General features: G+C 38.7%; 1 protein-coding gene and 1 long non-coding RNA gene across 5 annotated transcripts in view; one reads left to right on the top strand and one right to left on the bottom strand.

Annotated features, from left to right (window-relative positions):
• The window catches only part of gabra3 (gamma-aminobutyric acid type A receptor subunit alpha3), a 97,815-nt gene that overhangs the window by 11,158 nt on the left and 59,099 nt on the right, over positions 1-27,558 (top strand). The window contains exon 2 of the mRNA XM_044371571.1: positions 22,114-22,220. Within this exon, the coding sequence (XP_044227506.1) occupies positions 22,135-22,220 (86 nt within the window). The 5' untranslated portion in view covers positions 22,114-22,134. The remainder of the gene's footprint in view (positions 1-22,113; positions 22,221-27,558) is intronic.
• The window catches only part of LOC122996047, a 66,947-nt gene continuing 63,931 nt past the window's right edge, over positions 24,543-27,558 (bottom strand). For all 4 annotated transcript variants that reach the window (XR_006406921.1, XR_006406919.1, XR_006406922.1 and 1 more), the window contains one exon: positions 24,543-24,751. This is a non-coding gene — a long non-coding RNA (uncharacterized LOC122996047). The remainder of the gene's footprint in view (positions 24,752-27,558) is intronic.

The following is a 27,558-nucleotide window of genomic DNA, read 5'->3' as shown; positions in this document are numbered from 1 at the left end:
CTGCTGTTGCAGCGGTTCATAGTTTGAACCATGTTTAGAGCAGCTCTTCATCACATCCTCATACCAGTTGATTGTAGACTGTTTTATAGCCTGTGCAGAGGACTGTAGTGTATTTAATGGAATTCAAAGTACATGTTGATTTCTGTGCCTCTTTTTCATAAGTAAGCTCACCACTAAGGCCATAGTATTATTCTTTTTTTTTTTTTTTTTTTTTTTTAATCACAGCCTGCCAGATGACTGTGAGCTTTTGGCCACCCTCACACTGTCTCAGCCTGCTCTTCATTGCACCAGGTATAGCAAAGGGAAAGAGACATTTCTTTTACAGAGATTATTTTACATCACTGTTGTGTTGACATTCTCAAACATAGTGTAGGTGTGATGATGAAACACACGGTATCGGTTAAATGCACAAGGGGATTTATAGTTTAAATTGTAATATAAATTGTTTCTGTCAAGAACAATAACTACCTGATTAAGTCAAGACCAGTCAGTTTTATTTACATAGCACCAAATCACAACAGAAGTTATCTCAGGGCACTTTTCACATAAAGCAGGTCCACTCTTTATTTTACAGAGACCCAACATTCCCCCATGAGCAAGCACCTGACAACAGCAGCAAGGAAAAACTCCCCTTTAATGGGAAGAAACCTCGAGCAGAACTGGACTGTAGGTGGGCAGCCATCTGCCTTGACAACAACAATAATAACAATAACAACAACAATAATAACAGACTAATTATTTTCACATTATCTGCATTTGCCACAGGAAATCAGTTAGTTAAGGTTATAATGACTAACTAACCTAAATGCCTCAACAAGCCAAGGGAGTCATAGGGATAACAAATTGAAAAGAGTGAGATCAGACAAGGCAGCAGGGATGCAAGAAAAAGAAACATCAAAGATGATTTAAAAAAAGGCCTTAATTGTGATCTTACTATGTTGGAAACTAGGAGCTCTGACAGCAACAGCATGGTCACCTTTAGTGTTTAACCTTGACACAAGAACTGTCAGGAGGCTCCTGTCTGAGGATATCAGACTGCACAGGGACAAGTTCAGGGACAACTTGGGGCCAGATCATTCAAAGAAACATTAGCAGTTCTAAAAATCAATGCTAAAAAGAGGGGAGATGTGGTCCTGCCTCTTTGCATTAGTTAAAAGCCTTGCGGCAGCATTTTGAACACATTGTAGCAGCTGATAAGGCAAGCATTGTTATTGAAGTAATCATGAGCAAAAAAAATCATCATTTAAAGATCATTTCACAGTTCACATTTCATCTCCACTATTAAATATTCACAACTAACTGTGAGGATATAATAAGGCTAACATGGTTTTCTCACATTTCCTAATCCTGCAAACACTTTTATCAAGAGACAGTGCTACTTTATTACATTTGATAGACCTTGAAAGAGCATCGTAGACATAATGTACCTCAACAAAATATCATTCATATGTCTAAGGATTTCTAAGGTTTTACCTTTTTGGTATCAGCCTGCCAGTAGAGCTTTTATTGGCAGTGTAATGCACTGTGCCTGAAAATATACCCTACAAACATGAACTGCAGTTTATAATACACCTCTAATAAGACCTTTACAGTAGCCATGGGGCATTCCTATGAATACTGATTCAAACCTTATAACACTAAAACTGGGACTGTGTAAAGAAGTCAGTGCAGTGTTAGTTCGTCCTTCCACCTGCTCAAGAAAGCTTTTCTAAAAGATGACAGTGGAAGCTTTATATTAAACAGTACGTGTTACTGTATGTTAAGTATTTTCACAAGCAGAAATGCAACAAGCAAACTCCACAACAGCCACAAGTACCGGTCAGACAAAAGGCTGAAAGGATGACATTTTTTTACAATCAGCATAGATGCCATCCTACTGTCACTGAGCTGGGCAGTCAGGCCTTGCCTTGATGCATATCCATGAATGTCATGAATAGGCGAGAGGACAACTTTGTCGGACTCTGACACCTACCTTGAACAACTCTGACTTCTTGCCAAGAATGTGAACACAGTTCTCTATGAGGACAAAATGACTAGCAGGAGTGACTCTGTCCTCCAGTAGTGACTTTTTGTCTTCCATAATACATCCATATAATAGTAGGCAATAACGCAATAAACAATACATTTGTTGTTTTAGTGGAATCATATTGATATTTTGATAGATCATTCTGTTCTCAGATTCTTAACTTTGCCTTTAAATTTCAGACATTTTCAGCCAGATCATATCAACTATTAATAAGCTGTTTTATATCCAAGGTGCCAAAAGTATTCAGATGACATGTGTGGTTTGTTTACTCAGATTCCAGTCATGTTTTTCATATTTCCGGTATTGTGATGGCCTCATAAAAATTCAGGGCCAAGTGATTATCATATAAAAGTGAATACTGCCTGTTCCTGTTGGCTATATTCATTTAATTGCTCCTATTTTCAATGTGGCAGACTTGCATTTTACCTACAAGGTGCACACACTAAACTGGAACGACCCGGTGCTCTGTGTTTAGCATTCCGTGTCTGGTAACATTCAGAGTTTTGCTGGTTTTCAACTGTGGATGAGGAGAGAAAAAAAAAAAGAAACAGGACAGTCTTAGTGAATACAAACTCCATGGAAGCTATTGTTGGAGTTTTATTGGCTTTGAAGTCTAAACAAAGATCATTTATATCCACGCTTATACTGGCAAAATGACCAAAACAATGAATTCATTATTAAGATTTCCATCAATTATTTTCTGTCAATTGACCAATTGATCGATTATCAATCGTTCTAATCTAGAGTTTTTTATTGATTGGTGATTACTATTTTGTGCATAAGTGGCATGTGTATATAATGTGCAATTTCTTGGTATTTTGGAGCACTTTTTTATAAAAAGTTATTTTTCAATATGTAGTTGCAAAAGGAAATGATGACAGTGACAGTAGAGTAGAGTAGCAGTAAGTTGCAGCAGTATCCACATGATACAGACGAGTAGGACATGAAATGCTCAACAACAAACTGCAGAATCTCCTGAAAAAGTACAAAAAAAAAGCAAGACAGTCTTTCCTTACAGCCCCTTTATTGATCTGTCTTGGTTTACTCAGTATCATTAAGAATTAAACACTCCAGTGCTTTTCACCCCCATGTTTTAGTCAGGAATGTTGGGGAGTGTGGTCAGAAATTCAGACTTCTTTATGCTAACTGCACTCAGGATGAATAACTTTGATGATTCTTTGGTGAGGTCAAAATTTAAAATTGTACAATACTTTTGGTTTTTGGCTAAATACCCGCAAAACCAATAAACATTCACATGATTAGCCTCAGCTGTACTTTGTGTTTAGTGCTGTTATTATGCTGCATGTTAATACACCAAATTAAGATGGTCAACATAGTAAACATTATACAATGTATACATTGTGAGCATGTTCGCTCATGCTGTGCCTATGTACAGCCTCTCAGAGCTGCCAGGATTCCTGAAGACTCTTAGTTTGTTAATTCTTATTCTATAATGTTCAGTAGAGCCATGCCAGCTCATTATAGAGTGATGAAAGCCAGGATGAGATGCTGCTAGTTGAAATGTCAATAGATGAGATAGATGTATCATTGCACTACAGTGAAATGTGACACCACTGACTTGGCCTGAAACCTTCAGTCCATATAAGTCAGTGCAACAATGCTCCAACAATGCGTCTGTTTCATCATCTTCTAAAGACATTTTAACTATAAGGAAACATTGTCTCTGAGCTGTTTTGTTGTTTTTATTTTATGGATAATCTCATGTCACTAAAGTGCACAATATCCCATTATTATATTCCACAATATCTTCAACAGTGATGTTTTACCATGAGGATCTCAATAGTACTCCATGTTGATCTTTTCTACTAAACTGCAGAACTGAACAGAACAGGAAAAAAAAAAAAAATCACATCTTTGAACCGATGAAGAGAATGATGAGAACATAATATTCCCTATGAGCAGTGCCCTGGGAATTGAAAGCACTCACCACTTTGTTGAGAGCATCGTCTGCTGTTTATTTTGAGACCAGGCTGTGATCTTACTAGTTTACTGTATATCAGTGGTACCAAAATAAATGAAAGCTACCTTGCCTTTCAGAGGCTGATGTTTCTTTAGAAAAGAAAGTGATGATTTCTGTACAAGCCAGCATCACATCATCATGAGACACATTTCTAAGAAATTATTTTAAGCAGGGTCCTTAAAAGTAGTCTAATCAATTACTTCTAATTAAGACTTATTATGGACAGGTTTTTCAAGCCAGCCATGTCAGGCATCTGTTTAGCCTGTTAATTGTAATTTTGAGTCGATGAGCAAGTTTTCTTATAGTTGTTGGTTGCAGAAATCAATTCACAGCCCAATGAGTCTTTTCAAACTAGTTAAGTCACTTGAGGTTGAAGATAGCTGGGTGACATAATGTAGGAGAGTGGTGCCAGTGTACTTAAAGTGTGATCATGAGTGCCTAATCAGTGCTGAGCTAGTTATGATACTTAGCCCTCTGCTGATGTCTGCAGATGTCAAAGTCATAGGACTTATTCAGTTACCAATTTGAATTAGGTCATGCTTGCCCTTTCCTTGTAAAATCCATGCCAGATTTCTATATATTGCCAGCCTCTACTTAAGTTTAATAACACTTTGTAATGTTAGATGACCCATATACTTTAGTTACACCACATGGTTACTTTATAGCTAAACCAAATATAGGCATCTGTCATTTGCCATAGTCACATATACCTCCAATTCACCACAAACAGCCACATTTGTAACCAGAGACACTCACCAGTGCCTGTAGATTGCAGGAGTACTGGAGCATATCGGCCCCACACTCCATTCCTGCTCGAAACAGAGTAGCATGAACAATGCTTAACTGAGTCTCGCTCACCACAGCTGCAGTCAGTCAAACTTGTTGTAGTAGTGGCCTCTGCCCAACCAGCAAACTCCACCAGAGTGATACTTGCTGCACCAGCAGTCAAAGCAGCTTTGATCACCAGAATTACTTTCACCACAGCCTGTCGGCCTGTACCGTAGCATCCCACACAGAGCATCCAGAATAATGCTCGTCACAGATACTCAGTCACGCTTGCCACAGTTGGGCTGATGCAGTCACAGTCCAAGTGGCCAGCTGCACCGAGCTGCTGTTTACCGTGATCTGCCACAGTTGTAGCCAGAGTTGCACTCGGCCTTGCTGCATTCAGCATCATTCTCGCCAGAGACGTGCTTACCTCAGCCACAATCAGTCATGCTCACTGGAGTGCTACACAGCCTGAGCAGCTGGCACTGTATGCTACATGAGACCAAGCAGCCATAGTTGGAGTCACACTTGCCAGAGGCACCCTCACAGCTGCCATCATTCACACTAAGTGGGATCCTACTGGCCACACAAAAAGCCCCAGTAAACATCTCATCCACAGAGATTCACAACTGGAGCCAAAGCTGATCACAGGCCTGTGCAGAGTCATACTCACCTCATCCCACAAGAGGGAAAACTGATTATTATCTAGACCAGGCATAGGTAAATTACAATGGTCGAGAATACTGGAAAAGCTATGAATTTATTTATGCACATGTGTTTGTGTGCTGCACCAACATCCATGGATGGAATTTAAATATGTCTTCTATCCATCTGTGTGGTGTAATATGAAGGTAATGAAACTTGATGTGTGTTTCCAGATTTGTGGCGTTTCACTTTTGCAGTGTAAGGTCTTTTTTTTGATGCACAGTATCTGCTCCTGAGATAAGATTAAATATTTCTTGCAAGCCTAATGTATTTCAGCAAGAACACCACCAGTAATATCCCTCTGTGTCATATTGGAAAACGGGTGGCCAACTCTTGCCCGTGGCATGCACGCCTATCTGGCTGAATGACGATAAGTTCAAATATGAATTGCCTACTTAAAATTCTCTCAAATGACAGTATTTGTTCAATATATGGACATTTATAATAAGAACATGACTCTGAATCACCTGTTCAAAGTGGTGAACTGTATCAGATTATGCTGATTTTCTGTATTTCAGCAGAAGCCTCTGAAGTTAAAAAAAAAAACAAAAAAAAACCACATTGCTTATCTGCTGTTATGACCCTACTTGTGAAATATTAAGTATTAAAGGTTAATTTAAAAAACTGAACACTGTCTTGCTTACTGCTGGTTTGTTTCATATTTATTTAATACATGGTTTCAGTCGAGAACTCGTGAAGTTGTGCTGCCCTCCAATGTAGCTGTCACACATTCACAAGTGCACATTTTTAATAAAACTGATAAAGTAAATTGGTGAAAAATTCTATCTAATACTGTCAGATTTTCTCTGTAATGTCAGCAATCCCTCTTTTATGTTAAATCTGAATTTGGGCTTTACTACTACAGTATATAGCATATTTCTCCATTTAAACCAAACAGTCCAGATTAAATTTAGGCCAGGACCCCACCTCATTAATCATAAAGCTGCACTTTATTGCTCATATTGTATATAACAGTATATCCTTGTTTGGTTAGGATAAGAAAACAAGAACACATATTCAACACATTTTCTGGCTAAGAGGCAAAGACAAGCCTGTAGCACCTCAAGGTGAATCACCGCATGGATGTTTGATTTATGGTTTAAATTATTCTGTTGGGCCAGTCTAGTGCGTGTGCTGAACTCTACTGCTCTTTGTATGGCTATTACCAGAGAGTGAAACCTTGCATCCCAATTACAGTTAGGCTATATAGCTGTCATTCATGTTAGTAATGACTATAGCTTCTACTTGTACTGAACAGGCAGCCTGCCTATGAATATTTTGCCTGTTAGAGTGATCGATCGCTACTGATCAAGCCACTTCAAAGATGCACTCTTATTGTAAATTGGATAGATTAAATCCCAGAAATTAAGTGACTCACATGAAAAATAAGTAGGCTCTCAACAGCAGCACAGGACATCATACATGCATGAATTGTGGTATGCGTGTTCAAAATTTAATTCTAATGTGCACACCAATGTTGATCACAGTAGTCAACATTTACCTTGAGGTATATGCCCATGTGTGACTGACCCATAACCTAAAGGAATATCCATCATGTCTAACTTTGATGATTCAATAAAAAGATTCAGGATATGGTCAGCTACTGTACTGTAGCTTTACTTTAAAATTAACAGGATCAGAGTTACAGATTCTAAAATATTTAGAGGAGTCATTTGAGAAAATGTTATTGCTTGATTGATCATAGCTCCAGTGCTCTCTGCTTTAATTTCATGACTCTATTTTATGTTGAGACATGTTCATCCTTTACAATATCATTGGTCTCATAAATTAACTAGATAGTCATGGGCTGCATTGGATGGCAGTCTCCTCCAAACCACTTCTATACTGACTAAGACTCTACAGCCAGAGGCTTTGTTAGGCTGTTTTCAAGCACAGTGGTGCTTTGAGCTAACATGGTGATGTTTAGTAGGTATAATGTTAACCATGGCCACCATTTTAGTTGTGTTAGCACACTTACATTTGCTAATCAGCTCTGAACACACAAAGTACAGCTTTGTGAGGCTGACGGGAAATGTCATTACATTTGCAGAACAAATTAAATTTTGACCCAGAGGAAAAGTCAAGTACCACCAAAGTTATTACAATTTGTCCTGAAGAGAAGATGTATATCTGTATCAAATATCATGGCTATCCATCCAGTAGTTGTACCCCAGGTTGGCGCTAACGGAAAAGTCATTAGGACTAAGTCATTAGGATAAATCATCTGGGAACCATGAATATCTTAGCAAAATTTCATGCCAATCCATCCAACATTTGTTGAGAGTTGTGTAAGTGGGGACCAACCGTTGCCATCCCAGTAAGGCCATGCTGCTAGTTCGGCTGATGATGTACAGTAAGGACAGAAAGTGAATATAGGTCTGGAGAACACCTGACATGTTCATGCACAGGCCATCTTTGTTGCAGTAGTGATGGAAAGTGTTGTATGGAGCATTTGATTAATGGTGATGACATGGAAGTCCCATCGGATAATAAACAGCCCATGTCATCCAGTGTGTCTTTACTCCCAGTGAAATTACAAGACCCGGCACAAAATGTAGCTAGACACATTTGCCCTGTAGGGTCTAGCCCTTCTCTTATCTTACTCCATTTCTCCTATTACTTTGGAGGACTGTCTGACAGTCCGCTGCCAGTCTTCTGAATGGACTGTTGTATGAAATCAATGCTATCAATGCTGTTACACTTTTTAGACTCACTTTAAGACCTAGAAGCTAGTTTTGATTTAAGTCATGGTGTACCAGGTTACTGGGCCAACAATTAAATGTTGCTGGAGAGGTATTACATTTGTGGCACAGGATAACCAATGTTAGTTTCAGTGGTAATGACTGTAGAAGTTATGAAAAGATCAAATTATTGGCTTATCATTTTAATACAGAATTGTGGAAGTAAGATCATTACTTTTTGCTCTGTTACTGTGTGTGTTGGAAAGGAAAGTTCTCTTATTATTCTTGTCTCTCTCAAATTAGGTGATGCTCTGGGTTCCTACTTTTTAAGGAGGGTAAAACTCCATATATGTGACACCAGATCATATAACATCTCATGGCCTTATGCCAATTGGTTGAAAGTGTTTAAGATAATATACATTGACCAATCACAGATAATTTCTCCGTTCTTTCACAAACTATAATAGATTAGGTTTGCTCCTTGTTCATTGAGACAAGCTGATGCAAACCTTTGTGTGTGTTCTGTCTCCTTATTGTACAATAATAATTTTTAATCTTCAACCCAGCAGTGTTTTGTGTATTATTTCGCATGTGTGTTCAGTGTTTTCAGACAATTTCCATGACATGACCTTATGATTTCCACTTTGTACTTGTTTTTACCTTTTGGGACCAACCAGGGAATAGGTGCCATCCAGTCCCTCTTTAATTAGCGAATCCCACATATTGCCTAGAGTACAGTATAGTATATAAAGGAAACTATCTGAGAACCCTAAAGCTTATGAGTTATCTAATACAGCACATTCTACTAACAGTTCATAAGTATAAGATTTAGATGTAGTAATTTGGGGGTGCAGTTGGAAAAAGTATTTTGCATAGTGCCTGAAAACCCCAATGTGACATGAAGGGTTTAGCTCATTAACAAAACTAGACAGTGTGGAAGTTTAAACAGCTGAGCTGCTGTTGCTTCTGGGCTCATCTTGAAATGTCTTTAGAAATATACTTTATTGGATACTAAATGTTAAAAATGAACAAGTGTGTAACTTATCTGTACAAAGTGATCCCTTGTTTATAATTTATGGATTCCTGGCTTGAAGCCAATGTTCCTCTGGGAGACAAATATGATGGAGCGGTGACTCAGCGTCCAAAAGTGGACAACAGTTTGTTCGCAGTTGAGTGATGGATATGCTGTCTCTCTATAAATGACTTTGCAGATAATTAGTTTGAGCACATGTCATCGTAAGTTTTAAATGATTTATTATGATACTTTCAGTCCTGCTTGTTAGCATAGTCATTTTTTATTTTGAGTTCTAAAGAAGGATTTTTATTTTTAATGCATCTATTTCATTGTGAGATTCCTATTGGTGAAAGTTGCTCCAATAGTAACAGTTCCTGTAAGGTTAATGTTCCAGGTGTTGAGTGTGTTGAGACTGCTTTGAAATCAAACAAAAATCTTTGATTGTAATTAGTCTTCAGGTCAATGAGTGTTCTCACAGCATATTTAAGGCTTGTGGTTGTTACCAATTTCAAACTCATTTTCTACTGGATTTGGTGTCAAGACACCAGCTGACCCCCCCCCCCCACTCCAAAAACTGAATTGTTCCAACAATCACACACCAGTGAGATAGCTAAGAAGGGTTTAGAAAATGAATCAAGTGAGCAATCAGCAGGTTAATCATAAAACAATTACTGCCATGCAAACAAGTGGAACATGCTGTTACCCTTGAATAATGCAGGCGCCCCCAGGGCCAATTAGTGGGGGTGCATCATCACTTCAAATGTGATTTCTCAGGTGATAACTTTGTCGCCACTGGCCTGATTTTGACAAAGACCTAAAGGGATAATGCAGTTTTGCACAGAGTGTGGTGTGCACTGACTCCAACTTTCAACATCACTGTTCATTCTGCTTGTTTATCATTTTTCAGTGCATCTCTATTCCTATATCCTTTTCCACTGGCATGGTATTGCATGCTGTATCCATTGCATGCTTTGTCATGCCACACTCATTTGTATTCCCATAGCATCCTCACAGCAGTGGGTTGCTGTGCTGACCCGCAATATTATTCCCTGCACACAACATTACTGTGAACTGACTGGCTAAACATGTCTAAACATGTATGACCATGAAGGTCACTACTGAGAAGAAGCATTTTTGGTCCGTCTTGTTATGGAATTTTATTTCACTTTAAAATCCCTGTTCTTACAGTCATCAAAATATTCCTTTGGATCACTCTATTTTTGTGAATGGATCAGTTGCAAAATTTGCAAGGAATGAAGGGAAGGAAAGAGATGCACCACATGTGAACTATATAGCAGGCACTTCCAATCTCCATATACATCATATACAACATCCCAGTTGTCACAACACAAGCCTCCAGCCTAATGGAAATCTGTCATGAGTGCTGGCCAATCACCAGATCAGACTTTTGGTAGCTGTACTGTAAGTTGCACATATCACTCCACAATCCTTTCCAACTGGTGCCCATTTGGAACATTCAAAGCCAGTTTGGTTACCCCTCCTAATGGGCAATGGACTTTGTTCCAGCTGTAATCATAATCCATTGAAGAGATGCAGAACTTGTCAGTCTGAACAGAGATATTAATTTCCCCTCCATGTGGGGCCCCGCTCTGCTAGCCATGTAATGCTATCAGCTTTGAAGGAATCTTGTCTGGTTAAGCCTTTCACAAATGTTCTGTTTGACATCCATATTCTTGCTTAGAATTTATTTGCACTGATGGTATAAGAATGACATTCTTTTCCATATAAGAGCATCGCAATGGCGAGCTTGGATTTTTTTTTTTAGTTAAGATGCCTCTGAAATTAGACGGTTACTTTTGATGTAAATTAATAATCTTTTTATTTATTTATTTAAATTTTTGAGTATGTTTTGTGCTAACTGTAATGAGCAGTCTAAAATAATAATGTAATAATAATAATGTACAGTATTTGCACTAGATAATAGGTGTCCTGATGTTTGGACAAATTGTTGTGTTCACTCTTCATAAATTAACACACAAGTTAGTATCAGAAGATAATGAGTTAAAAATTACAAATGGGTTAGTCAGTACAAAAGCACTCGATATATGTATGTTGTCAAGGATGCTGAATAGAAACAGCACTATTTTTGTATGTAGTTGAATTGAAACCCCAATTATCCACTGGACACTTCAACAACAACATTAATTGTATTGGGATTTATTTGTCTTTTATTGTTTTTTTCCCCCGCGTTTTTTTTTTGTTTTGTCTTCGGTAAACAGTTGCTTCTTATTCATGCTCTTACTCATAAAGCTAAGAATGTATCTTTGCCTTAGAACGACTGCTAATGATGTTGTTGTTTTGGGGGGGGGGGGGGTTGCTGTTGCATTAGCAGAGAATTACTTAAACTTGATGCCAAATAACACATTGGCATTTGCACCCTAAACTAGAGTATAAAAGAAGACCTTTTTGCTGTTTGAGGACTTATATTTCTTATATTAATTGCTGTCATTATGTAAAAAGCTACTTTCTGAAATGTAAATCTGTATCAACGTAGTCATTAAAGGGATAAACAGAATGTAAAGAATAAACAGAGATGGTTTGCAATCAGAATTGTTCAGCTGCAAACAGTGTATCAAGGCTGGAGGTCATGCATGTGCGCAGGTGGTGAGTGCTAGAGAAAGTATTGCTCTTCACCAGGAATCCGTGATGAACTCTGACAGATTTTACCTACAAGGCAGGCATCCTGTCCCTGTCTTAACAGCTGCTTTCCAGTTTTTTTGGTCGTTTTTAATTAGGGCTGCAGTGACTTGTATGCAGATCTGCAGCAGTTTGGGGTTCTCACTGTCTCTAATTGTAAAGTCACACTGATTTGCATGATTATTCTATTTATCTGATCAAATCTCTTCCTCCCGGCAGCGTAATTAATGTTATTTCGGGGACAATGGACCTGTTATGGTACGTTTATAATCAAGTGTGATTTCAGTAGAGAGTGCAGGTACTGTGCAGTACATATTGGATGTATTGTCACAACCCTTCCAGTTATTTTAAAACTACTGGTTGTAACCTGTCAATAAATAATGGAAAATATTCTGTAAATAATGGTATGCTCCCTGAGATACAGGCTTTTTTTTAATCATCAGGGTTATTGCGTCAAGACTGGTCATTGAGCTCTGTTGTATCAGTGTCTGGGAACACACTTGAGTCATTTCTATATTGTATACTTTGCAGATTTGATAAATGGATATCAAATATTGTAGATTCAGCAGTATCTATGGAGAATTACCCAGCTGTGCTCTGTGTGTGCAAACAAGCTCAACTGGGTAAGCATTATAGATCTTACCCATTTGCAACTTGACAGGTGAGAACTGTTGATGGCTTATAGAAATATTGAATCAAGGTGTTAGCCAAATCGGCTTTATTCAGACACAGAGGGGACCGTTAGATCCATCCAGCAGCGAGAGGATTCTGCTCCCTCACTTTTACATGTGAAAAGGGAAGTAAAAATGGTTTGAAATGGATCATAAGGCCAGGGAGTAGTCTTAGATGAGGCCATTCCCCAAGCAGCAAGTCATCGTGATTTCATGGAGGCCAATGTGAAACGTTAGTGGGTTTAAACACTACAGCACCTGCGAGTACTTACAGGAATTTGCACTTCTCTGCTGTTTCTGTTATTGTTTTATCACTTGTCTCCGGTCTGCTGTTGCACAGCCTTGAAAAAGCCTAAGCCCCTGAAAGCCTTGGCTCGTCAAGTCTCAAGTCATTTTCACTGTCAGATGCACTGCATTGTCACCACACCTACACTAGATCACATTCTTGTGCTTTCAGTTTACATTTTATTTTTGAAAAAAAAAAAAAAGGTTCAAGCTCCCTCTGAACATCAAAACACAAATGTTTAAGGGCTGTGACAGTGTTTTGCTTTTAACCACTTTGGCCTCATTTTTTGAAACCAGATTTCTGTTATTCCCTCTCTGCTGTCATGTAAATTTACACACAGCATGAAAATTCCAAATCTGCCTCTGTAAAAATAACTCCATCTGTGGTGTATTTTTTAAAATTAATTTCCGTATGCTAATAAATCACTCTGGTGAATTTCAGGATGACGTATGGTTTGCCAGCCCTGTGAGCATGTATTCAAAGGGTGAGTGCACTTTTTCGAAAATAGATCTTGGAGAAACCAGCACCTTATTACTGAGACTTACTGTAGATTCCTGCCAAGTTTTGCACTCATGAAAACAATGAAGTTACTTCACCTTAAATTCAGCTGAGATTAAATATGTTTAGCATTGATTAAACTGGACCAGCAGGCATTTAGGCTGCTTTATTCTACGGCTTTATAGTTCCCTTTTAGCACCTGTGAACAGTATACTCACACTGAGCATTAGTCAGCCAAGTCTTGGCACAGCAAGATGAAAATGACAGCATGAAATCTATCTTTCCTCTGCCCTAAAAACGGCTACAGAGACGTATTGTCATGTGGTGCTGTGTTCATAATGGATCCACTGTACTCTCATTACATGTCTGTGAGGAACAAACCTAAATCTTGACAAATTAGCACTGGCGTAACATAATAGTGATGGGGCCCCAGTGGTAACAGTTTTGCCCAGCAGCCCAGTACATTGATCATTTGGCAGCCTAATGATCATGGTATTGTACATGGCCACAGTCCCAAAACAGAATGAAAAGTTGTGCTCAGTCATTAGAGGTGCACCTGTGTTCCTTGTGCAGGGCATTGTTTACATGTCGCCTTTTAACTCTGAACACCAGCCTATGTTACTATTGTTCTTTGAGGATTTATCAGATTTTAAAAATTATTCATCACCAGCCTTATTGTATTCCTTTTGTTTTTTGTGCTATTCAGTTCTGCTTCAATATGGCATCATAATACGTGTTTTACTTTACAGTTAGTGCAGAAATGGCTGACCTGCACCTGAATACAAGTCACTCACCAAAACCAATAAAGGGTGCAGTTTGAAATTCTTTTGACACTTTGTGGTAATAATAGACCACAAAGATCACCGCTAGATGGTCAGTGCATGACATGTCACATCAAACCAAATGTGACAGGATTTATGGCTATTTATAGTTAACAGCCTCTTGGATTACATGGCTATAGAGCTGTGTCCTAAATTCAACAATTACTACAGTCGACACTGTTTATTGGCTGATGAGCTCCACTGTTTCTTTGGATGTCAGCTGTTCCTTGACATCCAGGACCGTGCAGTAACTGCACCAGGAGGATTTATTTGCATTTTTAAAAAATACCATGAACTTTATAATATTAGAGTTTGAGCTGCAGTTTGCTTTAGGTCATGACTGACAGCGAAACTATAAAAATAAATGAAAAACTAAATTGTCCCCGGATGACATCTTTCTAGTCAGAAACTAGGGCTTGCCACTTCTTATTTTACCACTTATTATCTTTATTGTTCAACAAATCACTCAGCATAGTCGTCCAGTCAGATTATTCAGTCAATTTGCATCAAAGGCATTTACAGCCTTTTAATTCTGTCAAATGTGATTACATTACTCATTGCATATGCTTTTTTTCCTCCAGACAAAAAGAAATAAACTGACAGTAGAACTGAAAACAAATGTTAGAAGAGCAGGGAATGTTGAGTGCTTTAGGTCTACTGTCACCTTAGGCAAGCTATTTTTAATTTGCCAACAAAAGCACCATGTCTTTTTTTCCTCCCTCCCTTCGTATTCTGTTTCAAGCTCAGTCTGAGCCCCAGGGACTGCTGAGCCCCTCATTTGCATGACAGGTATTGGTAAATCAGGTGCAGAACTGTAGACAGCAGGCCGGCAGCAGTCTTTCAACGCCTGTTTGTCTTATTCTTATGGAAAGGATTTGTCGACAGTTGACTAAGCTTTCTAGATGATTTTTCACTGCAGCTCTAATTGGTGCTTGTGTTGAGAGGACATGAATAGAAGTAAAAGAACAGAACAGAGATCCTATAGGAAATTTGATAGATGATGGCGTTTGTGGAGTGACTAATGAGAATGATTAAATCTTCCCTTTCTTTAGCCCTTTGAAACTTTGTTTTACTGTGTTTGTTTACTGAGCACATTATTAGAGCCTACCAGTATCTGTGATGTCTTTCTTTAATGAGAACCCATCCTCCCTTTAAACTACTACAAACTATAATCACTGTCTGCGGTGAAACTACACTGAACCTCAAGCCATACTGCAGAGGAATCTAAGTATTTTCAAACGATTTATTCATCCAGGACATTTAGAGCCTTAAAGATGACACATACGCAGTGATCATGGTCCCCATGTGAATGGAAGCGACTTGAATAGGTGGCAATATATGGCAGGAAATTAGCAATGCAATTTTCTGCCAGACATTATAAGACAAGGAAATGATACCTCAGACTCTGGAGGGCATCCTGTATTTTTATGGGGAACATAAAATCTTTAATGGATAATGATCCAGGATTAGATTTAACAAAAACACAGTTTGCAAAATGTACAAAGAGAAAAGAGAGAGAGGAATTGAAAACACTGGTGCTTAAAAAGATATGCACACAAAAAAGATGAGGGCTGAAATTATGAAAAGTAACATTTCAACTAATTTAAATGAACCATACTCAGTTTAATTGCATTCAGAGGCGTCATGCATTCAGTATTTTTGAAGGGGCACAGTTTCCCAATGCATATATTAACATTCCCACCAAACCAAGTTGTTACCAGTAATTGGCTGCTACGTTATCATCTATTGTCCCCCTATCAGCGACTATCTTTAACTATGATGTCATTTATTATCAACAGTTTAATCTACTTGTCAATGTTGCATTTAATAGCAATTTTGAACATTAAATTGTTAGTGAAAAGGCTTTAAACTCAGGGCTAACATTAGCTGGTTAGTTAGCCAACACTATTGATTGAAGAGACCTCACAAACATGTAGATACTTTTTCTTTCTAACGCTATATAACTCTTGACTCTGTCAACAGCTCATGTTTGTCTGTTATTGTAGAAGGAATTTCAGTCAGAGAAAACCAATTAGTTAGCTACTAATAATAGCAAAGGAGAACAAGCTAACGCTATTGTTAATTCCTTGTGGGTGATAGTTAAAACCACTGATGCTAATGTCACTTAAAATAGAAAATAAATTCTAAAGCTCTAAGTAATATACAAATCCATTAATCCATTAAGTCATACTTTTTTATGGAGTGAGCTAAGATTGGGTATTCATATCTCACAGTGCGGTTAACACAAATGCAATTTGCAATGATTCTACATGACTTCCAAAGCCGATCAGCTCTACAAGCTTCATAGATACTACAGAGATCTGAAAGAAACTAAGTAGTCTAAATGGGGTGGGGTTATATGAATAAAAACATATAGAAACTGACTTTTGTTTCTATATTATGTTAGTAAGGCTAATTAAAAATGCTTATTGTGAAAATAGAATTTAACAATTCTAAAGTCATCCAGTCTTAAAAATTTGAGGGGGCACATGTTACACAATATACTCACTTTGGCTATCATGGAGCTTCTACTCCAGGTTGTATTTCTCAGTCAAAGGAGGACGGCTGGGCTGATGATTGCATATAAAATGGATGGAGGGACATTTTATTTATGGCACCAATGATACACAGTCATAGATTAATAAGGATGACTGTAAATATTGTTACATCAATAGCACCTCATGGCTCTTGGGTTTATGATGCAGAATGACAATGCATATTGATGCTTGTCAAATCCCCTGTTAGTACATTGATTGTCAACATGTTTAATACATATTTTTTCTATCTAATAGAATAAATTATTGAAGCACTGCATTTTCCTTAAGCTTGATGTGATGAAACATATTTTACTATATGAGCATTTTTCTGAACTATGCATTGCATAAAGTATCTACATTTATTGAAAAGTGAAGTAAAACTGTCACCATCCCTTTATTAGAAACAAGAAACATTTTTTTTAAATCTTGGTTTCAGGTTTTCATATTATTATTATTTTTCAGGCTGTCATTATATTTCAAGAGCAGTTTGGCCGTTTGGCCTTGAGGCATCAAACTAGATTTCTTCCTCCTCAACAATCTTTTGTTCATTGCAGTATATTTTATAGAGCGTGCAGCAGTCAATAGCTGTTTAGTGACACACACTGAGAAGGTAAGGCTTGTGGTGAATGCCACAAAAGGTAATGTCAAAGTGTTGCTTTATTTATTAAAGCACCACTGTGTCACTTGAAGGAAGGAAGGAAGGCAGGAAGGAAGGATTGACTGATGGTAGGTAGGTAGGACAGAAGTTAGGATGGTAGGTACTTTTATTTACTCAGGGGAAACCAATAAAGAGCAACGCTCTCATTTACAATGGTGCCCTGCTAATACACAACCAAGCAAGTCATATAACCAAAAATGTAAAAACTGTAAAACCAACAGTCTTCTACCAAACATAAATACAACACAAACACAAGACAAATGACTTATAAATTACAAAAACTTAAAAATAAAATGACAGTAATATCAGTAGATTACACATGGGAGTATCTCAATAATATTTGGATACAAACTGCAAAGAAATCTGCAGCCCTATTTGAGAAATGGAAAGTAATTGGTTGCTAATTCAGAGTTCTCTGCCAGTATAAAGACTTATTAGTTGTGAATCCTGGCAACAGTTAGCTCTAATCAATATTAAGACAACTCTTCTAAAGTGGTTTCACCTCAGAGTCATCACAAACTTACAACAGTACACAAGGATGGTCACAGGCTAGTGTAATCTCCCATCTGAACACTAACCCGAAGTCCATCCATTCATTTGTTTACTCCTCCTGTAATGATCAATGCTCTACAGTAACACAGAGAACACTGATTCCCCCGAGGAAAGTGTTTGATCCTCTCTCTGCATGGTGACAATAAAAGGAGGGGTGAATCTCAAGTACATTGAAAGCCTTTTAAGTTCGACACAGCTGCTACAGTAATGCTTGTTTTTAAAGTAAAACATAAGGTTCAACCCCCCTTCCCACCCTAATAATTTTTGTACAGTTCTTATCTTATTTATACCTAACTATTACCAACACAGATGGGGTTTTAATAGTCAAGTCTCAAACTGAATACATTAAGTATAGATTCAAGATTTAAGAAGATTCAAGAGTGTTTGCCATTTGCTCAGGTACAGATGTACAAGGGCATTGGAATTCTTGTGGGGATCTCTCAGTCAAGTAAAAAATACCATAAAAATATGAAAATTGAATTATAAAATAAATAAAAAAGATACACACAATTAACAGATAATAAAAGATGTACATAGTAAAAAGTATAGAGTGTGTGTGTGTGTGTGTATGCTCAAGTGGCCATGTAACTGCTGCACCTCAGTCATTTGCAGACATTTGGCTTCCTTTCCCTCATCTTCCTGGTGTTTCTAGGCTGCATTCAATAGCAGGCAAGCCAATTTCCGAGCGCATGTATTTTTAATAATGTGAGGTCATTTAATCTTTCTGTAAATTACCAGACTGTAATCTCCTTGTAATAATTACCGATAATTACAGAGTTGGAAATGCAGTTGCGATGCAACATCTAGAGAGTGCAGATATAAGGAAGAAGGAAACGATGCAATGCTGTAATGTTTATTCCAGTATTATTAATCTGGTAGTGTCTGGCCAAAATGAACACGTGGCAGGCAGGGAGGAGTTGGTCAGCAACTCTGATGACTTGCTAGCTGTGGGAGGCTAACTCTCCCGAGCATTCTACTAGCCAACATGCAATCGCTGGATAATAAAATGGATGACCTTTTCTGCAGGATTGCCACACAACATATCAGAGACTGCATGGTCCTGTGTTTTACAGAAACACTGGCTCAACCAAAAGACCCCCGATGAGGCCATTACACCAGCAGGCTATGCGTTCTACAGATGCAACTGCAGTGTGGAAGAGTGCAGTAAAACTCGCGGAGGGGGCACTGCAGCTCTCATCAAGCAGTCATGGTGTGCAGACATCAAGGTTTTAGCCAAATTATCTTGCAGGCCATTCTACCTACTAAGAGAACTACAGTTTATCATACCTCACATACCAAGAAGCTTAAAGCTGAACTGGTCACGGTCAGGACTGTGCAAAAGTTCTGCTTTGAGACAACTGACATGGAGGTGTTTAGGGAGGCCACAGACAACATCCACAAATATACAGAGACTGTTAGCTGTTACATCAGCTGGTGTGCATCCATGTGTGCCCCTCATGACTATCCAGGTTTTTCCTCGTCAGAAACCATGGTTTGATCAAGATGTCCAAGTTAAGAACAGGGAATGAAACATGGCTTTCCAGTCACAAACTACAAGGGAAACAAGCACGCTGTCACCTCTTCAGACATCATCCTCCCAGAAAGATGCTAATGCCCTTTACGCCCGCTTTGATAACTCCCATCTGGACACTTCACCAGCACTACCAACACTACCATGTGGCCCCAGGGAGAACGTTCTCCAGGTGATATGCGCACAGGCTCTTAAGGCAGCAGGGCCAGACAGAGTGTCACTTAGAGCTCTGAAAGCCTGTGCTGCTGAGCTGGCAGAGGTGTATACAGGCATCAACACCTTGCTGGCCCAGGCTGTCATCCCGCACCATTTTAAACACTCAGTCATTGTACCAATTCCCAAAAAGTCACATCAACCTGCATGAATGACTTCTGTCCGGCAGTGCTCATATCAGTCGCCATGAAGTGCCAAGAGACACTGGTGCTAAGATTCATGGGCTCCATCATACCTGTGACCACCGATCCTCTTCAGTTTGCCTACCAGGAAAACAGATCAGTGAAAGATGGTGCGGGTCCCGCTCTCCACTCAGCCCTTGAACACTTGGACAACCCCAGCACCTAGCCCTGCTCATGCTCTTTCTGGACTATGGCCCAGCTTTTAACACTGTTAGTAGCAACACAGTTAGTAGAAAATCTGGCAGATCTGGGGCTGCCCACTCCCACCTGCAATTAGATTTGAGATATTTTGACAGTAAGACCTCAGGTGGTTAGAGTGGGGAATAGTGTATTAGTAGTGCTGAACATCAGCACAGGAACCCCCCCAGGGCTGCTGCCTCAGCCCTAGACTCTTTTCCCTCTAAACTCATGACTGCCTGTCTACCCATAAACCTAGCTACATTTTCATATTTGCAGATGACACAACCATCTTAGGACTTATCAAGGGAAACAATGAATCACACTACAGGCAGCTGGTGGACAAAACGCCTTTGGAGGAAGGACTATTAAAAACCACAGAGAGGATCATAGGAACACAGCTCCTCTCCATGGACACTCTGTTCCCCCACCACTGCAGGAACAAACTGCGGGCCATTCTCAGAGACCCACATCATCCTGGACACTCTCTGTTTACGTGGAGAGGCTCCAGGCACCAGCTAAGATACCATCAACCAGAGAGCATCAGAACAAACAGGAAGTGCTTCTACAACAGTTTCTTCAAAACGACCATCATACTACTTGCAAAAGACATTCCAGCTGGTGTGAGACCCTGCTGCCCCAGCCCACCACACACACACACACACACACGTACTTGTTAGTATGTACATCTTTTATTATCTGTTAATTGTGTATATTTTTCATTTATCATTGTGTATATCTTTATTGTATTTTTTATTACTTTAATTATTTATTATTATGTGCATATCTTCATTGTATTTTTTATTACTTGACTGAGATCCGCACAAGATCTTCCAATGCCCTTGTACACGTGTACCTGAATAAATGGTAAATAAAGTCTTGAATCTTCTTGAATCTATACTTAATGTATTCAGTTTGAGCCATACTTGACTAATAAGCCCACATATGTGATGGTACTAGTTAGGTATAAATTAGTTAGGGACTGTACAAAAATTATTAGGCTGGGGAGGGGGACTGAGCCTTATGTTTCACTTTAAAAACAAGCATTACCCTCTCGATAATTAAGAAAAAGAAGTCCAATACCCAACCCCCATATCTGAAGAATAATGTAACAGTATTGAAGTGGTGCAGGTCCTTTAATCAAATAACAGAGAAATTGCATCTTTAAAAAAATAATGTACCTCAATTTAAACATTTAATATTCTAATAAAACATTAATTTTCACAATGTTGCTGTATCACAATTGTGCCACCCGTATGCATATCACAAGTAAAATTAGCATTATGCCAAATTTATAACAGGCTAGGCACTTAAACCAGCTGTGTTTCAGAGCAGCAGCTGGACACTTACAAGGGACTGTTCCCTCCAGGCAGTTTCCCAAACAGCGCACTGGCAAATGTTATAACCCAAGTTAATTACTATTACAAAATGGTTGAAGTCCACAGCTCACTGATGTGCAGAAGAGAGGGAAACAGCTTTCCAGTATTGCTCGTTTTACGCACCAGGTGATTTGGTTTCATGCCCAAAGTCATACAGTGGAAGAATGGAAGATCAAGTGTGTGTGTGTTCAGTTCAACCCCAGACTGAAGAAAACACTTGAGCCGTACAGATCATATTAATTATGTTGCAAACTGTAAACAAACACAGTCAACATGTTTGCACTTCACTATATTGATTGGTGGGAGAGAATTACTGGCAACGTGCGATGCTGAACTTGCATTATATGATAGTCAAACTTTTTTTTGGCACATTTAATAGTCCTACTTTCTGTTCTGATGCAAATAACTGACTGTATAGCAAAAAAAAAGAAGCAATAAGAAAACATTCAATCACTATTTAGATCCGCATGAATTGTGTTTCTTAAAATGGACATATTGGTCTTTCTAGCAACTTGTTGCCATGCTATCTCTGGGAAAAGGACTACATATGGCAAAATGCACCTTTATTGCGCACAAGAAAGCCAGCTTATTGATGTAACTATTCAGTCTCTCTTTTTTTATATATACACACAGTGTATACATTTCATAAGGGAAGGCTGAATTAAAATAAAATCTTATCATTTTGTCAATTCACTTGTAAGCTGTTTGCCAGTCTTTGTCAGTTAATACTGTAGCTTAAATATTCTCCCTCTCACTCTTCTGTCATTTCTACAGGAATCTTCTGTTTAAACTGATATGGCTGCTGCACTTTGGAAGCCTAAATCACTGGACTTGGGCTTGTGGATCTTCCTTCTGCTCCTCAACCTCATTCCTCAAGCCAGGTAGAACAACACAGTGTCTCACCTTCCAGTCTCTCTCTTCCTCTATTTGCTATTTACAATCTTCCCTTCTCTCAGCCCATTTCATTCCCCCGACTCCTTCCCTCCTGTTGATATTCTGGTGATGTGTTCTGTATAAAACCTGTATTAATCAGGCTCACTGCTGCACTAGACTAGTGTAATCAACATCCTTAGAAGCAAAAGTTCATCTATATTGTGAGCAGAGAATAAACAAGATTTTTTTTTTTCTTTTAATACATTTTTGTTTTACACAGGGAAATGGTCTCAGCTGTGACTGTCAGTTTGCCAAATGAAATAACCACATCATATAGTGGTGTTACTGCAGGACTGCCTAGGAAAGCACACTTGGTTTTCAATAGTTTATTAGTTTTTTCTCTTGCACTCTCAGTAGATAGTTTCTGCACTCAAGGTCTACCTGGACAACATTGTGACTTTCAAAATGTTTGGAGAAGATTAAAATAGAGCCTGTGGCACTTTGTCCTAAATTAGGCCAAAAAAAAATGAGAGCAAAAATAAAGTGAACTTATCCTCCCATCTAATCGCAGCTTGTGCTCTCCTCTGCACCCGTCTAAATTTCACTGACTGGTGTATTAATTTGCATTGTGCAGCACACCACAGCTATGATTGTCCATTCACAGCATTTTCACTCCTGCATCCTGTGCACATTCTTCAGTCCGTGTGTCAAGCGAGTCAGCAAAAAAAGAAGCTCCAGTATGTCTAGGAGTCATTCTAGTCACACTCCTTGTAATTTCAAACGAAGAGATTGCACAGGTTGCCATGTTAGCATTGTTGATAAGGTAGGATGTTGTGGCAGGGAGACGCGGCAGAGTGTAAATCACGTTAAGATTTTGCACGCTATAAGAACGGCTCACCAAACCTGGAAGAAAGCAGGCTGGGGAAAGAAATCAGAACAGTGTGACAGGGATTAGCCCAGTTTGCTTTGTCGTTGTGCCACTTGGCTCGCCTTGCTTATTAGGAGCACACAGCGTTTGTAATTACATTATATAGAAATGTGCGGCCAGGGGAAGGTGCTAGCCAAGAGGTCTTTAACAACAATATGTGCCTTGGCCTTACTGTACACTGCCATTCAAGACAAGGACATAGTGTATGCAGTTCACCTGAACATCTGAGGACTAAACCTGCTGTTAGACCCACTTTTTCCACATACTTGTGTGTACTTTTGGTCTGGTTTGGTCTGGCTATTTCTTGTGGGTTGGCCAGGAAAATCTACCATTCAATGATACTTCACACAAGAGCTGTTACACAGACAAATTGATGATGAAAATAGTCATTAGTTGCAGCACTACTTCACACAAAAGTGTGGGTCCAACTTTGTTGCTATAGTTTGATAAGACATTTCCTGTTTCAACATGATAATGGTCTTGTCCATAAAACCAGGTTTTAAAGAAATGGTTTTTACAGTTTTTTGTGGAGGAACTTGACTGGTCTGCACAGAGCACTGACATAAACCCCACACTTTCAGGATGAATTTAGAACAGGAACTATTAGCTCGCACCAGACCAACTTCCAACATCTAGTGGAAAGCCTTCCCAGAATAGTGGAGGCTGTTAGAACAACATATTATTTACACACTGTCAAATAAGGCTACTAATTATACTTAATTAAGCTTATCTTAAGCTGAGTTATAACTAAAATGTATCCATTCAAGCATTTTTAGATTTAGAAAGTAAATCATAAGCACCTCATGTTTCTCATCACAAATGACAGAGCCCTGATACTGTCCAAACCTTCACCTTGTTAACCAACACACAGATTCATTAATAGGTAATTAAGGTATTCATAGTTAGAAAATTGAAAAAAACAAAACAAAACGCTGGTATCTTTGATTCAAGCATTCAAGCATGAGGCCAGAAAAGACGGATGTTAATGAACAGAAATACGGATAATCATTAGATGTGATGAGAGAAGCAGGTTAGTAATGAAAATGTATGAAGTGTTGACATATTCAGGTACAGAAAATTGCCATCACACCCTTTCTAGCCGTCAATGCCATTTATTATGCATGGACCTCACGTGATGAGGATTTTCACTGAAGTTAATCTCTCTGCAATTAATTGAGACATGATGTAGTGCACATATGCAAATTTATTGCACATCAGTCTTTACTATTGTGTATTTTATTTAGTTTAACCTGCACTGGATTAGGCTCAGTTAATTTGAGGAAAAACAAGAAATCCAAACCTGAACCAAAAATGGAATTTCTCTTGAAATTTCCTTCTTAAAGTGAAATTATATAATTATGATCCAGCTCTTAGGCCACAGCAAATAGGGGACACACCAGTGTTAGAGGTTTTAACAAAAGGAATTTATTAAATTAAATTGAATGAATTAAAAAAATAACTGAATATTTAACAAAGCATTGGGTGTGCATGTCAGTAGTGTCAGTGGTGTCATTTGTGCATGAGTAACGAATGTGCCAATAACGGGTGCCCGTGGGGAGGAGCAGAGAGAGAGAGGTTAGCTGTGTGTTCCCAGTTGGGCTGATGACCCACCTGTGGAGACAGACAGGTGAGTCACATGAGCACACAGCAAAACAGCAAAACAGCAAACAGCGGAGTCATCACATATATATTAATTGTTCATCAAAGTTCAAGTCGTTGGACTTTATAAATAATCCTTTTAGACCTCAGAACGTGCACATGCTCTCAGAATATCTCAGTATCAGCAGAGCTGTTTCTCTGAGAACTGCCACCTCCCTGATGCCCACTGATGCTATCGGCAGGCTCCAAATCGGCTTTACTACAGTTGAGGCAGGAGACTTTCCTAATGGATTAAGGTGTAACAGACAAATCCCCTATATAAGGGTCTGTCATTCTGCACATCGCCAAATTTCCTCATTTCTCTCACACTGAAAGACGGGGCATGATTAAGCTATTACTTCCAGCAATCCATGTATTAGATATGAATGAGATGGCTGTGTTTATTTTCATTCTGGTGAAGGTCTTTCAATCCTTCAGCTCGCCTCGCTTCCAATCCCCGCCTTCCCCTCTTACATTCAACACTTAACAAGTGCGGACAGTCAGGGCGTCTTGTTGTCTATTTTGCTTGTAATCTGTTGCAAAGCTGCTGGCTAACATGGCACATAATCAATAGCTTAAGGATGAGAGTGCTATATGTACACTTTGCCTATGGATCGACTCTGATGTTGCCCAGACTCCGTTCGCTTTCTCACCCCATCTTGTATGAATTATTCACGGGATGGCAGAAAGGGGCATCACTTTGAGATGTGACCTGGTCAACAGATAACATTCTGTTTCGGTAGTGTTGTCAAGGTTAATGTGTCACAGGTCTGGAGAAGGGTAATGTATTCATGGATGAGCCACTTTGCTGATTGAATGACCAGGCAAATAATGTCTTCTTGGAGTCAAAAGAAAAGTAAAAGGTTCACTGGGTGTAATTAATGTTAAACCATAAATCATCAGTGAATGTATCCTCCTCCTTTAGTTTATTGACAACAAAACAATTGCATGCTGCCAAAAATCCTCTTTTTTTAACAGCCTGGATTTTATTTATGTAGTTGAAGGTATTATATCACTTCATTTACCATTTTAACTGGTGAGAAATGGGTTACAGTGTGCAGGTCAAGTGTGAACGGAGGTGAATTCATCCAAAATGTCTGTTCTATTCATTAATAGCATTGGAGAACTGCATGCACACACAATTAGAGTAAGTACAGTAGGTCAAAGTGGTACCCGAGACCAGCACTGAGAGATCTAATGGATGCTTAAAACGGATGGTGGTAGGTGGAATAAATTCAAGCTTAACTTCTGTTTTCACTAACAAATAAGTGGTTTCGATGAAGAAAATGAAAGTGGATTTGTTTGTGTTCATGAGTAAATTATCCTAACTGAGAGGAATGATGGCCAAAACCTTGAAAATAAGACCTACATTAATTTTAAAAAATGGATTCTTCTTCTTTTGAAGTTTTATTGACCTGTATTGTTATTACCTTGAGCTTGTGTCAATATCCTATTAATAGTAACTGGTTAGTCAAGTAACTGACTTACAAAAAGCTTAATTTCCAAGAGAAAGAGCGGACTAGCAACCGGAGGAATAAAGCTAGTAGCAACAGCAGATTCATGTGAAACCAAAGTCCTTCCAAGATCCCTATTTTTAAAAATTTAATTGATCTGTGCCCTAATTACTTTTGAGTTTCAGTCAGTGAGCATCCAGCCAATGATCTTCAAAGTAACCGATTATTGAACATCCCCAGCTAGCATGAATCAAACTGAAACTGGAATGGATTTCCCAGAAAGTATCTGCACAGCTGCACACCGAACACGTATCACTCAGTCCTGCAAACACACAGGCAACAATGCTAAACTAATGTCTGATGGAACACTCAAGATGTTACCAATCCATGAAATTATGAGATTACAAACGTAATATGGTGTTTGTTGTTCTAACATAGCTCATGCAGTATCTTCTGTGTGTTGTTTTTACATGGTTTCTTTTTTCTTTTTTTGAGGAAATGGTTCTGACTCACTTTCCACGGAGCATTTTCTCATTTCAGTACATCCCATATTCTTCGCCACCAGCTATATCCACCCCCGACTCCCTCTGAAGTTGCATCTGAGTCTGAAGTAACGCTGCGGATAAACAGGCCATTCAATGCAGATTAAAATCCCTAAACCTAACTGTGCCTCTGAAAATGTACCATAGACTGAATAAGTGTTGTGAACAAAGGGTTTGTAATGGCTTTTCATGGAAAGTAGTTTTAATTTTAACATTCAAACAAGAAATCTTCTGGGGCATTTTAAAGAGGGTTATTTTAATGTATTATAATGCTTTTGTGTTGCGCTTTGGCAAATAAACATGTTTAAAATCATGAAATGTCACATCCCACACCCTTATCCTACTGCTAGAAACTCAAAGCAGGTGAGCATTTTCTTCTGATGCTGACTGCATGAACATTGTCTTCTGCTCAAGGCTACATAAGTTGTTTACTAGTCAAAACAAGCATTTTTCTCTGCTAGAACCTGCTATAAAAACCAAAAGTATCATCATACAGTAAAATGTATAGACACAGAAGCTGTGATAAATAATGCAGCCACACAGACCAGCTGTACTGCATATTTTAACAAGCTAAAAATATGTCAGACTTCTTTAGCAGTTTGTCAAACAGCTTTTTGGGAAGCAGACAATAACATACAGTAACACCTGATGGTTGTTGTATTGTACGGCCTGTGGTTTTAGTAATCAAATGTTTGATGATACTTCTCTCCAGATATCCAGATAATTCACCACAATATCTGTGCACTTCAAATGTAATTGCAACTAATTAACCTGATGTTATCAG

The sequence above is a fragment of the Thunnus albacares genome, chromosome 13 (genome assembly GCF_914725855.1).
Source record: "Thunnus albacares chromosome 13, fThuAlb1.1, whole genome shotgun sequence".
NCBI lineage: Eukaryota > Metazoa > Chordata > Actinopteri > Scombriformes > Scombridae > Thunnus > Thunnus albacares.
This window is presented reverse-complemented; position numbering and strand designations above follow the sequence as displayed.